Source organism: Tyto alba, unplaced genomic scaffold, assembly GCF_018691265.1.
Source record: "Tyto alba isolate M040663 unplaced genomic scaffold, T.alba_DEE_v4.0 Super-Scaffold_48, whole genome shotgun sequence".
In the NCBI taxonomy this organism is placed as follows: domain Eukaryota; kingdom Metazoa; phylum Chordata; class Aves; order Strigiformes; family Tytonidae; genus Tyto; species Tyto alba.
In genome coordinates this window covers 28557173-28570329 of record NW_024881324.1, presented here as the reverse complement: position 1 = coordinate 28570329, position 13157 = coordinate 28557173, and the positions used below count along the sequence as shown (strand labels likewise).

Below are 13157 nucleotides of genomic sequence, written 5' to 3'. Positions count from 1 at the left end.
TGGAACGCATGCTGTCTCTTAAGAGGTATCAGCAGTATCAGGTTTTCCTACAGAGTATTTGTCTGGGTGAGACAAATTAGACTTTTTTTTTTTTTTAATCCTCATGGACAAGCAGATACTTCTCAGGTGCTCCTTAGTCTGCTTTTAGGTTATATTGTCCTTTTAATGCTGGGGGATATTTCATAAGTTCAATTAAGGTCTACTGAACAGTTTTGACTTACTTCACAGGCTTTATTTTTTCCTGCTCTGGTACTCACTCATGTGGAGCTTGGCTGGAGCTTTAGATACTTGATTTTACTGCATCTTATGTCAGCAATTTGAGCCTTTTAAGAGCGATCTTATTTGCACTGTAGTTGTGCTGTAATGACAACTACAAAGTCTCCCTGTGAACTGAGTTTGCAGTGTGTTTAAAAAAAAAAAAAAAAAAAAAAAAAAAAAACAAAAAAAACCTTACAAGTGCATCTTTCATAGGAGAGCTGTCTAATTTCGTTGACCACTTGACTGTTTTTATTATGTCTTCCAAAGAAGCACCTTTGAGGAATTTTGGGAGTGTCTCGTGTATCTGCAGAAATTCTGGTCTTGGCCAAAAAAAAAAGAAACCCAAAAGCCTGGAACTTCCTCATGCTAAAAGCAGGGCAGATTACTAAGGTTTTTTTGTTCTGAAGCATCTTCAGTGTTGAAAACAGATACGAGCACAGTTTTTAAATGTTTGCTTTAAAAAATCGTTCTTTGACCTGCTGGATGTGTTTGAGTCCCATACATATGAAATGCTGTTCTTTGAGAGCAGTATCTGGTTTCCCCACACTTGCTTCCTCTTTCTTTGTTGATATATTAAGTATATGGCAGTACAGCCTTAATCACCTTTCAGTTTCTGATGTCTTATAATGAATGTTTTTAATTTTGGTGTAAAAGGAATGTAGCATGGATCTGCCTTTGAATTACTAACCTGATAACTTACTGAATTTCTGGTTTTCTACCTTTCTACCAAAAATGAGACTCTGGGGCTTTGATCTCTATTCTCTGTGAAAGGAGCTAGTGATAGAAGAAATTCCCAGGTTCTGTATATGCAACTCTGCCGTAGTTGTTGGTGTAGTTTCACCCTTTACACCAATTTTATAGCAGATTTGAGAAACCAGAACTGCATCAAGTATTTAAAATGCTGTCATGTTATGGGAGTGTACATTGACAAAATACTATCCTGTTTTAGTTGTTCTGTTCTTGATGTGCTCTGCTTAGCCACTGAGCTGTAGTCTCCAAAGAATTCCCTATGATAGCCCAGATCCTTAGTTGCTGAGTGATAACAATCATGCCTTTAATTCTGCATGTAAAATTCAAGATTTTTTTCCCAACATGCATCATTTTATCTACATTACGTAGAATGGTGGATGACATTCATTCTGTCTGTGATGCTCTTCTGCAGCTATTGGACTTGTAGCTTAGATATTATTTGGTTTAATGTTTACTTAAAATGCTGGACCGCTTTTTCAGTACTAACACACTGATGTGTCTTTAAAGTTGTAAGACTAAACATGGAACATGTGGTATTTGGTCTTGCATTAAATAGTAATTCTGAGCTGGTAGGAGAATTACTGCTCCCTTTTAAAGTGCTAATATGAAATCACCTAATAAAGGTAGCTTAAACGCATTTAGGCTCTGTATGTCCTCACTTCCCCATACACACCTAAAGCGAAAGATAATTCCAATACACATGTAATGTACTTTTATGATGTGGAATACAAGATAAGCTTTGTTGTAACCATTGAAGATTTTCAAAACTAAGATAACATCACTTTCTCCAAGATGATTACTTTTCACAGCCCATTTTTGTACAATAGGCAGTCCTTCATGTGTCTTGAATGTGGAGTATATAGTTAGTGTTTCAGCCACTAGTCAATCATAAAAGGAAAGCTTGAAAGTTTAGCTCTCAAACAAGGACACAACTCCTGCTCAAGAAATACAGTTCAAACAGCTGAATGTTGGCAAGATATGTTGGAAAAATATTACTTTATATTTGTTGATCACTGTTCAAGATCAGGTAGGCTTTTTCCTTAAACCACTTATTGTTATGAATTTTCTTAATTCTAACTTATTCTGGTTTTGGAGCCAGTCTGTTTCTTGCTTCCACTACCTCACGATCCATGGTACTTCCTTTATCATTGTGGGGATCTTACATCTTTAAGTTGTCCTATAAATCTTTAAGGAAAGACTAGTGAAGGTCTCCGTCTTCAGCATGAAGGTTAGCTGGGGTGCTGGGATATTAATGTCTTCAGTGCATCCTGTAACTCGTAATCCACATTCTGTGGAAATAAATATTTTCTGTACGAAGAAATGCAAAGACCTGTAAATTGCTTTTATCAAGTACACTGGCATGTACATTGATAATTGAGATGCACTCTGTTTAGAAGTTCAGAGTAAAAATCTTACCTGTGTATCAGTGCTTGCATGCTAATATGATAGCAAAGTAATATTCTAATTAAATTGTGATGCTTCAGTGGATTGAATGGTGTGCTAAGGAAATGGAAGTTCAAAAGGATTCTTTGGTTAGGGATACTTAAAAGTGACTTCTGGCGTAACTTGATTGCTTGTTGAAATGTTTGCAAATATATAGCCAACAGTCTTTGTCTAACACTTTATTGAAAAATTTTTTTAGCACATTAGGTAGAATCATCAAAGTGACCCAAGAAGTGATTGACTACAGGGCCTGGATTAAAAAGAAGTGGGGGAGCAAAATTAATTTATCACCTGAACTTGGTAGGTATAGCAGGAATTTTTGAAACCAACTTAAATGTTTTTCTTGAATTTGATGTAGTTCAAAATACTTACGCCTTGAAATTAATCACTTTCATGTATGTAGGAAAAAACAAAAGGAATTTGTAACTTTCTTATCGAAGACTAGTTTTCTCTGAGCCTGTTTTTCAATTAGCTTGTTTAAACTGCAGCTCTGCTTAGACTTCAAGGTGCACGTGTTTGTATTCTGTGCTCTTAAATGATACTTATGTTTTCTGTTAACAGATAATAGGTTGAAAATAAGAGACCAGATAGCTCCGTGCAATGGAGAACAGCAACAGAACAGAGACTCTGAACCACCTTACAACCAACGCTTGGCTTTGTCATTGGCTAGTACACAACAGTTGTCTTCTGGCTCATCTGCCTCTTCTGTATCATCACTCTCCGGCAGTGACATTGTAAGCTTTTTCTTTTAATGGGTTAAACTAATAAGAAGCAGAGTTTATCATACTCTTCAAAGCCTCAACAGATACAACAACAGCTAATGTGATACTATTCCTAAGCTGCTACAGCAAGTTAATAGCTTCCCCTCCTCAGAAAAATTACTGAAACCAAATTTTTTTCATTAAATTAAATGGGCCTTAATTCCATCCTAAATCTTTGGTACTCTTTGCGGCAGTAGTTAGATGCAATAAAATACAATTAGCTAATGTTAACTCACATTTTTAAGTAGAAGAGTAGAAATATATCTTCATAAATCTTCCCGTCAAGAAAAACCTCCCATTGTCAAATTCTGGTCCTTTTTCCTCACAACCCAAACTGAACATAAACATCATATTGTGCCATGAAGGTGAATATTCCTTACTATTTTCAACCAAGCAGTTCATGTTTTAATGATAATGGGGCCCTCATATGTGAAGTCTTGCTGTCAGCTTCCTTGTTTGAAGGTGCAATTTAAAAGTAACTGCTGAGCTTTATTGTAACTTCCTGGAAGGAGGAAGCTGTAGTCTCTTTGGGTATGTTCCCAGACTCTTAAGATTCTGTAAGGTGTTTTTGTTTTGGTGTGGGGTTAAATCAACATGGAATTGGGCAATGCAGATTATAAAGCACAAAATTGCATTGCATGGCATGAAGTGCTCATTATAAATCTACTGAAGCATTCTGTGCTAGGTAGAGGTATTGGCTGGAACAAGATGCAATATCCAGATAACTGCAGTAGTGAATAACTGGATGATGCCAAGAGAGGTCCAAGTACCTATTTCGGGACTGCTTTAAAAAAACTAGTCAAATATGGAATCTAAAGTTGGGAATTGTATTCAATAAAAATTCAATAACTTTAGAGGGACAGGCGCCTTCTTTATATGTTCTGGTTACTTTATGTAATTCCTTTACAATACTGAATTTTCTGTGTTGAATTGTCTTTTCACTTCACCTCCAGTAAATATGATAAATGTGTTCATTGCACCGTCTGGCTAATGGAAAAAGTACAGCATGATGCATGCCAGTAATACTACTAGCCATGCTCCTGGTTTGAGTATGTCAGATTTTGCTGTAATAAGTTTTATGAGAAAATGCAAATACTTGCTTAATATGGCATACTCCCAGTGTAAAGGGTGGTGAGTGGTTATGACTTCCCCTCGGGCCCTTTTTATCTGATGATGAAGGTGAAACTTCATTGCCTGATGCCAAAGAAATTAATGAAAAGTGGAAAGGAAGCTCTCAACAAGCAAGACCTGCAGTCAGTTTGGGCACCCACAAAGTAAATGTAAATTCTACCCTTTTTAACAAAACAAAAAGCCTTATGTCCATGTGCTTGTGACAGTCACTAGTTTAAGCCCTGGTCACTTATTGGTATTACGTCCTTAGTAGACTGCCAGCGTGTTACCTTAATTTGGAATGGAATGGCATGTTTCTGACATAACTGATGAGTTCATCCTGTTCACATTTGAATATGTGAGGATGAGCAAGTTCTGGTTGAGCAGTCTTGAGCTGCACCTGATTCAGGAAGAGAAGCTTATTCTGCTGGAGTTAAAGAGGCTGTCCATGGCATGATCGGGCATAATACTATGACCACGCCCCAGCAACGGAACATCTAGCGTGTGACAACTGGTATCTGTTCCAAAACTTCTGGTGCGTTGCAAATAGGTATGATGCAGTGGACTTCTGTACCAGCTTCTGAACGAGGGAATATGAATATCATGCAGCCCATAATTGTAGAGTTACATGCAATGTTCACTCTGATCTTGTGGAAGGATTGTTCTCCAGGAATGATTGTTATTCATTTAAAGTTGAATCTTCTGAACTTCTCTGATACTGAAGACTGGTAGCAAGGTACAGATTGTAAAGAAAATACAGGCGACAGGGAAATCCGAGATTGAGAGTTTGCCGATCTCTTCCCAATAATTAAGGTTTTATTTTAATAGCAAAATATTCATCCCTGTGATGTCACTGTTAAAACTTTAAGCACAATGTCTGCGTCAAGACACTGTTTCTGGAGACGTGTTGTTTTGCATGACTGCAGAGTATCTTTTGCTGTGTATCAACTACAAGGTCCTAGCTATCAAATTAGAGGGCTGTGGTAGTGTATTTGTTTTTCAATTTACTGCTAAAGTTTATCTGGTAGTGTTCAGCTGCACCTTGACCTTTCTGAGATCTGCCTACCAGTATAATAAAGTCAAATTACATATGTTGAGGAAGAGGAAATACGCTTGGCAACTTGTGACTTTACTTGGTCGTATTGCCCATCTCTGAACTGCAGTTTCTGCTGAAGTTCAGGTATTCCAGCTGTCAACTCTAGCAGAGGTAGCTATATTCTGAAGTCATCACGTCACTGTATACTGGCTGTAAGTCTGGAGGCCGTGCATATATTTCTCAATATGTCCTGGAAGCAATATTGGCAGTATATATTAAGTATGCAAGCATTACCAAAGCAATACAGTGTTGTTCACAGGGATCCTAGAATTTTTATTAAATCCTGTAGCTTAATAGTTGGTTGTAATGCAGCACGCAGTATGTTTTTAAGGATTTACTTCTTTGAAGTTCTGGCAGCATTACAGATTTTGCCTTATTCCATAAATATGGCTCAGTAACGGAACAGACGAGGCTCCTGGTGTCTCGGACTTAGGGATGCTTCGTAGTTATAGATTTGTTTCAGCAGCAGGAGAAACAAGTGTTAAAATAGAACAATGAAAAGGGCCAGGCTTTTCTGGAGACTGGATTGGCATAAACCAGAGCTAACATTTAGAAGTCAGCTTCTCTACTTTTGTACGTACTCAGAAAAATTGAACTGTAGGCATATAAGAGCTTATAGTTACTAACCTGATTGCTTTCCATTCCTGCTTCTGCTTTTCTTCCTTTGGGGACCATACTGATGGTAAGCTTTTGAAGATGAGAACTTGTGTACCACTGAGGAACAAGAGAACTGCCTTCTTCAAGGACAGCCTTCTCTTTCCCCATATATTTTAGATGTATGTGCTTTTCCTCAGTACAGCACCCGAAATTCAGAAAGATGATTGCTTTCATCTCTGCATGTCCAGGACTAACTTGCAGGGGAATGCACTTCTGGGCCACTGCCCACGTAGCCCAAAACTAAGTACTGGATCTAATGAGACAAAGTTATAATTTGTACAAAAATATACTTTTATGGATTTTTGCAAGGCAGGAAAACTACAAAATGCCCTGTGCTAGTGCTGTCTGGCTGATGAAATTCTAGCTGTGCTGTTTTTCTAAGTGTCCTAGCAAAATGCTGAATTTTTAGTCACAGAAGAAGGCTTTCAAAAGGACTGGTAAATTTCGGATCAAAGACTGTGTAGAAGAGAAATCTGTCTTCTGGTATCACTTACTACTGAGCTGTTCATCTACGGGTTTCTCTTACTACACATGTCAGTACAGAGCTCTGACTCGCACTGGCACTTCTATTGTTGTTCCTTGCAAAATATTGAGTACTAAAGTTCTTGCCCTGTTACCTCAGCTCTGTGAAGAACATAAATGTTAGTGATCAGCTGCAAACTGAGGAACACATGGAAATAAACCTATGGATACAAGGAATCTGATCATCAGAACTTATTTGACTGCCCATACATTTTTCTGGATTCTGCCAATTACCAACTGATCTATGTAGGAAGTCTTTTCTCAATGAAGTATTCTGCTATGTGGGTATTTAAAATACCATATGCTGCCCTGACAAAAAGGCAGTATGTATTCTTCACTTACTCATGCGAACAGGTAAGTTACAAAATACTTTGCATTCCCCTATGATCAAACAAATGGAAGATGCTTCATAAATGTCTTTGCCACCAAGGACAATGCAGTGTGTGTGAGGTTTTACTCGATGGGAGAAAGAGTCAAACTGTTCCGTAGTAGAGAATAAGCCCCTGGCATTAGGAAATATCACTTCAATCCTTATACTGAATTAAGCAACTGTTATGAGACTCTGAAACCAGATGAAATGAGCTACGTTTTCCCCCAGCTCTCTGCTTGTTCTGGCTAGTTGCAGATGTCGATCTGAGAACCTAAGCAGTGACTCTTGAAAATGTCTTTTTCTTGCGTTCTTTTTTTGTTCTGGACCTGCACTCTGTAACTGGTGACCTGGATGTCTTGTTGCTTAACTAAGATGAAAAGCTGTTTTATATTAGCTCAGGGAGTCCTAGAGTAGTGCTGGAGAATATCTGCTGCCTGATCAACAGTCTCTGCAAAGTAAAAAATAATCCTAGATTATGTTTTTGCAGTCTCATTTTGGTCTTGTATAATTTCTGGTGCTAAGTATGCTCTGCAGTTTTGATACTGTTATGCCAAATAAAGCATAGCATTTTATGTGACAGTGATACCTGCATATGAGTGACAGATGTAATGATTTACAGGAAAGTTTTAAAGCCCTTTTCTGTTATATGGATATATAATCTCATATCCAGTCCAGCACAGAATCTCAAAGTTGTCTGTTAGACGTTTAGATCTTAAACCCTTATCTCAGTGTTTCTGGTGATAATGTTCCTTGGGCTTCTACAACAAGATTATTTTGTGAAGACTTCTGACTTCTCAAGACCATGCAGTCATGTCAGGCAAGGTACTTGTTTTTACAGTAGTTTGGGGCAGAACACAATCCCTGCCTCTAACTTTTTAGCATTTACAATATGTTCTTTCAGACTGTGGTTGAAATTTTAGCTGTAGCCATTGCTGTTCAGGCTTTATAACAACCTTTCATCAGAATGTCAGTCCTTGGTCTGCCTACCATTGTGCCCCCATCATCTAGGGGATATGCCAAGCAGTACCTTAACTGTTTTGTGGAACATATTTTCACTGTCTTAAAGTATTACATATTCAGTACTTTGATCATACGCTTACATTGCGAGGGAAGTGTAGAAATATGACTGATAAGACTAATAGTCATTATTCCTATCGTTCTGCTGAATGTATAAAAGATCCACACTGACTTTGGAACTGTTACTTGCTCTGCAGTAATCGTGGCTTAATACTTGAACTCAACATGCTTAATCAAGTTATCGCCAGTTTCCTTTCCTTCCTGTTAGTCAAAGACTGTGAATTTCAGCTTATTAGCAAGAACTGTTATACCTTTCCTATTCACAGATAGAGGTGCTGGTGTATGACATTTTCTCCTGATAAATGTTGCTTTTTTTAAAGCGATCAAATTTGTAGGTGTAAGGCGTGCTTATCTGCAGTAGAGGGACAGAAACTTTAGAATAGGCACTGTAACAGCTCATCTCGAAAACTTAAGTCTGTCTTAATGACTGATTTATTTGTAGAGTTCCAGTTGAAATTGTGCATGTGGGGGGGGGGGGGGGCAGAAGGTGGTCTAACAAAATTCTGAGTCTGAAAGCAAGAGCTACACAGATTTTCTCCCTTCTTTCTACATGTCTGAATGTTCTCATGTCCTAACCAAAGTAACAATTCAAATATGTCTGGATAGTTGAGAATATTTTTGCAGAAGCATGCGGTCTATCTTACTCTTTTCCCCTTCCTGAACAAATAGAGGCAAGTGCTTTAGAGAGTAGGCCTCCTGATCTTCAGTCTTTAAAAAGTGAAAAGTGCTGACTTGGAGCCAGGTTGTCTCCAGATTAAAGCTGTGAGCAACCGTGGGCGTGTGGACACAGGCAACTTGATGTTACAAGGGAAAACCATTTGATTTGGGGCATTTAAGAGTTTAAGCCCTAAATCCTTTAAAACTATACTCTCTTCTCCTGTTTTTGCTGTGCAGATTACTGACAGTTTCTGTAGACCAGAGGGGAAAAAAATTTTCTGGTGCTGCTTTTTGCCTGTTTTTTTCTTCCACTGCATAATCCACATTTGTTTTGTTTTTTGTTTTGTTTTTTTAACCCATATCTGACCATATGCTGTTTTATACTGTCACGTTCTCCTTCAGTTCTTCTCAGTTGCTTGAGCAGTCTTTTACCGGTATCCACCTAAAGTAAGTAAATTTCTGCAAAGCTGTAGGAGACACAATTTTGAACAAAAAATTGTAAAGTAATCTTATTAAATAAGTTACTCTAAGCAGCAAAAGGTACAGATGGAATGCGTATATCGACAAGCAAAATTGGATTTTACTGCTATGATTTCAGTGAAGTAAGGAGAGAAGCACACAATTTTGTAGAAGTCAAGCTCAGACTACTTTCTGATGCCAAAGGCTACTTGTATTCTTGCCGTATCTTAACATTCTCTCCTGTGAAAAAGAGGTACCGAAGCCATTTTAGGATGGAACAAAACCTAAATTCGGTATTTATATACTAGTACAGTAAATGTTCAGCTTGCATAATGAGTCCTATAATTCAATGCTTAACTTGAAAAACACTAACTTGAAATATTACTGTACTCGGTAACAATACAGACTAATTGAAAGCCTGTGAACTGAAAGTATTAGGGGTCACAAAAGAAATTTGAAATGACACACTTCTGGGACTTTTTTTTTATTTAAGATGGCTTATCTGAAATAGTGAGTATTGGTAACACATGGAATAAGCCCACAGTCAGGCCTGGCAGGATATAATGAGGTGAGGTTAAAAGGGGTACTGTGCTTCTATTTAATCTTGGTAGATACTAATTAGACTACATTTTTAGTCATTCTTCTGTAAAACAAACACTAATGCTTTTGGAGGATGTGTATTTTTCAGTTTGCTTGTGTATCATATATACTTTATTTCACTTTTTTCTTCCTGTAAACACAATGACCGAGATATTTTCCTTTTGTAATGCAGTTCACCTAAATCCAGAAAAAACAACCAATTGCATCTCTACTCAAGACTGTTCCGTATTGTTTATAGGCTAGCAAATGGACATAGTGCAACTGTGTTGATGCAAATTCTCTACCCTGTGACCTCCCATAGAAGTAGAAATTTTATCTCAGTTCTACTTTATTTTACACCATAGTTAAAGTTATGGCTCCACCTACCAAAAAGAGAAATGGCACAGGTTAATGTGGAAGAAGTGAGATGGGAGTGTGTGTGTAATCTGTGAAACCAGTTTGGAAGCATGTTGATTTATAAAGCAGAATTAAGTACTGTGGGGCTAAAATCCTTCAAGTGAGAGCATGCATTGAAGTTCTGCTCCTGCGTGTGGCCCCAGACTAGATGTCAGAAGTTTTCTGGTGTTGCTTTGTGTTCCAAGGAGTGTAGTTCTACACTTTTACTAAGCCAATCCAGTAGTTAGACTTTCTTGCTAGGGATGTTTCTGTTTGTTAGCCGCTCCTGCTTTTTTTGCACTGGTGTTCACCTAATCATGTGGTGAGCTGATTCAGAAGGTGAAGCTAGTAAAAAGGAATTTACTGTTTCTGTGGTTCACCTCTGCTAATGCAGGTATAATGGAGAAGGCCAGATTGGGAAAAGAGACAAAAGGAGTAAGACTGTCAGTGGTTACCTGTTAAATCACTTGAATTCTAAGAAAGGAGCACATTAAAAAAAATTCAGTAAATTGTTAACTGTAAAACACTAGTTTTCTCAGTCTTTTCAGTTCTTCACTTTCAGAGACAGAACACAATTTTTACTGATGCGGTCGTTGTTCTCACAGCTTCCAGCTCCTGACTGTTGTGGGAAAGAGCAAAAATTGCTTAATTAGCAGGAGAAGTTTGGAGACTAGAAGCAATAAGAACTTTTTTGCCAAGACCTGTGTAGTTCATTCTTGGGGGGTGAGGAATGGGTTATAAAACCCCAGATCTGTCACCTTAGCAAGTAACTTGCATTCTATTGTTTTGTTTTCCAGTACTGACTTATGGGATAGATGTTCTTTTACCACTGGACCAAAACTTAAACAGCCCGGGATCATGAATTAATCTTAGGCCGCTCCAGCTCAAAAAAAAAAAAAAAAAATTGTCTTGGAAATTGAAAGCTCTAAAATGGTAGTTATTGTTAGTCAGTTGAAACTTCTCAGCTGACTACATAATGAAACAAAGCCGAAGGCACCACTTTTTCATGCATTTAGAATCGTGGAAGGGAAGCTTATGAGTATAATTGAGTGCATGTGAAATTTGTGGAAACTGAACTATTGTTTTGATGGATGAACATACCAGTACAGTTTACCTTGTATCTTAAGCCTTGAGTTATTAATGGAATTGAAGTACTTCCTTATGGTCAGACCTAGTTAGTAAGGAGCTTCTAGCAAGGAAATATTCTCTTGCTGATGAGGTCCTGGGACTTCTTACAATGAGATGCATTTTGCAGAACAGTAAAGGTTTTTTTTGTTCTTTTCCAATGTCAGGAAGAGAAGTTTGGATTGCAGGATTGCTTCAACTCTTGACCTTTCATATAACTGCAGTGTTTCACTGTTTCTGACTAGACAGAAGGCTAGAGGATCCCATCTCTGAAGCAAAATTTTCCTTCAGATGAGAGTTCATCAGGAACGCTTGAGTTTCTAGGTCTCTTCCATACGTTATTTTCTTTCCAACATTAAGGTAAATTAGAGAGTCCTCAGTAATCAAGGCTATGCAATAGTAGTAATCTTCTTTCCAGGTACTAAGTTCTTAGGAATTTGAAGTTGGTTTAAAGAGTGTCGTAAAATGGGAACTTCTCAGTAGGATAAAGCTGTATGTGGGAGTCGCACTTTGTTTCCAAAAGCGTCTCTTTAGAAGATATTTTTCTTTCAGGATGAGGGCCCCTGTATGTTTGGCATTCATAGTAGTAGTATTTGAGAGATTAGGAACTTATTTTGATGCTTAGTGCAGTCATTCCTAGGTTATTTGCTGAAATCAATTGAGGGATCTTACCCTTTTACCCTTTACATTCATCTCTTTACAGTGTGACCTCTGTAGCCCTTATCCTAGTAAGGGTCAGAGTTGTTGTCTTCCAGATACGGATCTAAAGTGTCAGAGTATTGCCTGTATGCATTTACTTGTAGGTGGTCTGAGCTTCTGTAATGCTTCAAGTTTGAACATTACATTTAAAAATCCTGTCCGGAAGACGAAGGGAGACTTTAATCCCTCAGTCTAAGCAGTGCTTGTGGAAAAACAGTTTTGTTCACATTAGGCTCAATTTTCTGATCACTGAGGCTAACCTTTCAGTTTGAGTAACAAAGGTAAAGCTCTTCACAAAAGGCTTTCAATGCTGATGAGAAGTCAGCATATCAGTTCAATACAGTTATCCTTTTAGCAATCCAGGATCACCTCAGAAGAGAGATACAATTTACTTGTATGAAAAGTGTATCAGTAAATAACACTGAGGCAGAACAACATACCAATTACAGAATTAAAATAAAGCAACACAAGCTTCCTGTTGCTGAAATTTATCTAATCTCAGTTAAACCGTACAACTCTCTTTTCTCCTCCATCTACTGCTGCTTCCATACCGGAATCAATTTTTTGTTGCACAAAACCCCTTAGAAATTGTATAAATGGGAAGTGTCCCATCTGGGTTAGGTATGTGAATCTTCAGGTGGTCTAATTGTATGTAAGCAAAAGAGAGAGGGGAGATTCCTTGAGTGGAGTGAGTGAAACTGTTCTTTGGTCATATTTGTGAAGGTTGCATTGCAGAAGATAACGCAGTGGTTTGGATAGACCATAAGATCCCCCTTTCCCTCCCATTTCCCTGCTCATGGTTCCTTCTGAGCATGCTCAGAAGTTGTCTGTTTAAACATGACTACCCCCCTCTTTATTTTTTTACTCCTTTTATAAGCTTTTTAATAATTCCATGACCGATACTGTCTAAAGAAACTTCAGCTTAGAAATCCGGGTTCTTGCTCCTGTACCTGATTCTACCACCTACTTAGTTAAGAAAGTATCTACTTCATCTTTGTAGAGATCTTAGTCTGTTCTCTTGGCTAACATTGTAGGATTGAGCAAAAGAGAAAAATGCCATCTAATCCAAGCAGCTGGCTTTGCACGTGCATACAACTAAGCTTAATTTTTTGATCGGTGCTACAGCATGTAGTTGCCCACTGTGAACGTATTTACTGAATGATGAACATCTGATCTCGTAAGACTTGCGCTTCTGCAC

General features: G+C 38.0%; 1 protein-coding gene across 4 annotated transcripts in view; it reads left to right on the top strand.

Annotated features, from left to right (window-relative positions):
• Positions 1 to 13157, top strand: part of TENT4A (terminal nucleotidyltransferase 4A) — a 59125-nt gene that overhangs the window by 31369 nt on the left and 14599 nt on the right. For all 4 annotated transcript variants that reach the window (XM_032981740.2, XM_032981739.2, XM_032981738.2 and 1 more), the window contains exons 9-10: positions 2651 to 2751; positions 3013 to 3185. In XM_032981740.2, the coding sequence (XP_032837631.2) occupies positions 2651 to 2751; positions 3013 to 3185 (274 nt within the window). The remainder of the gene's footprint in view (positions 1 to 2650; positions 2752 to 3012; positions 3186 to 13157) is intronic.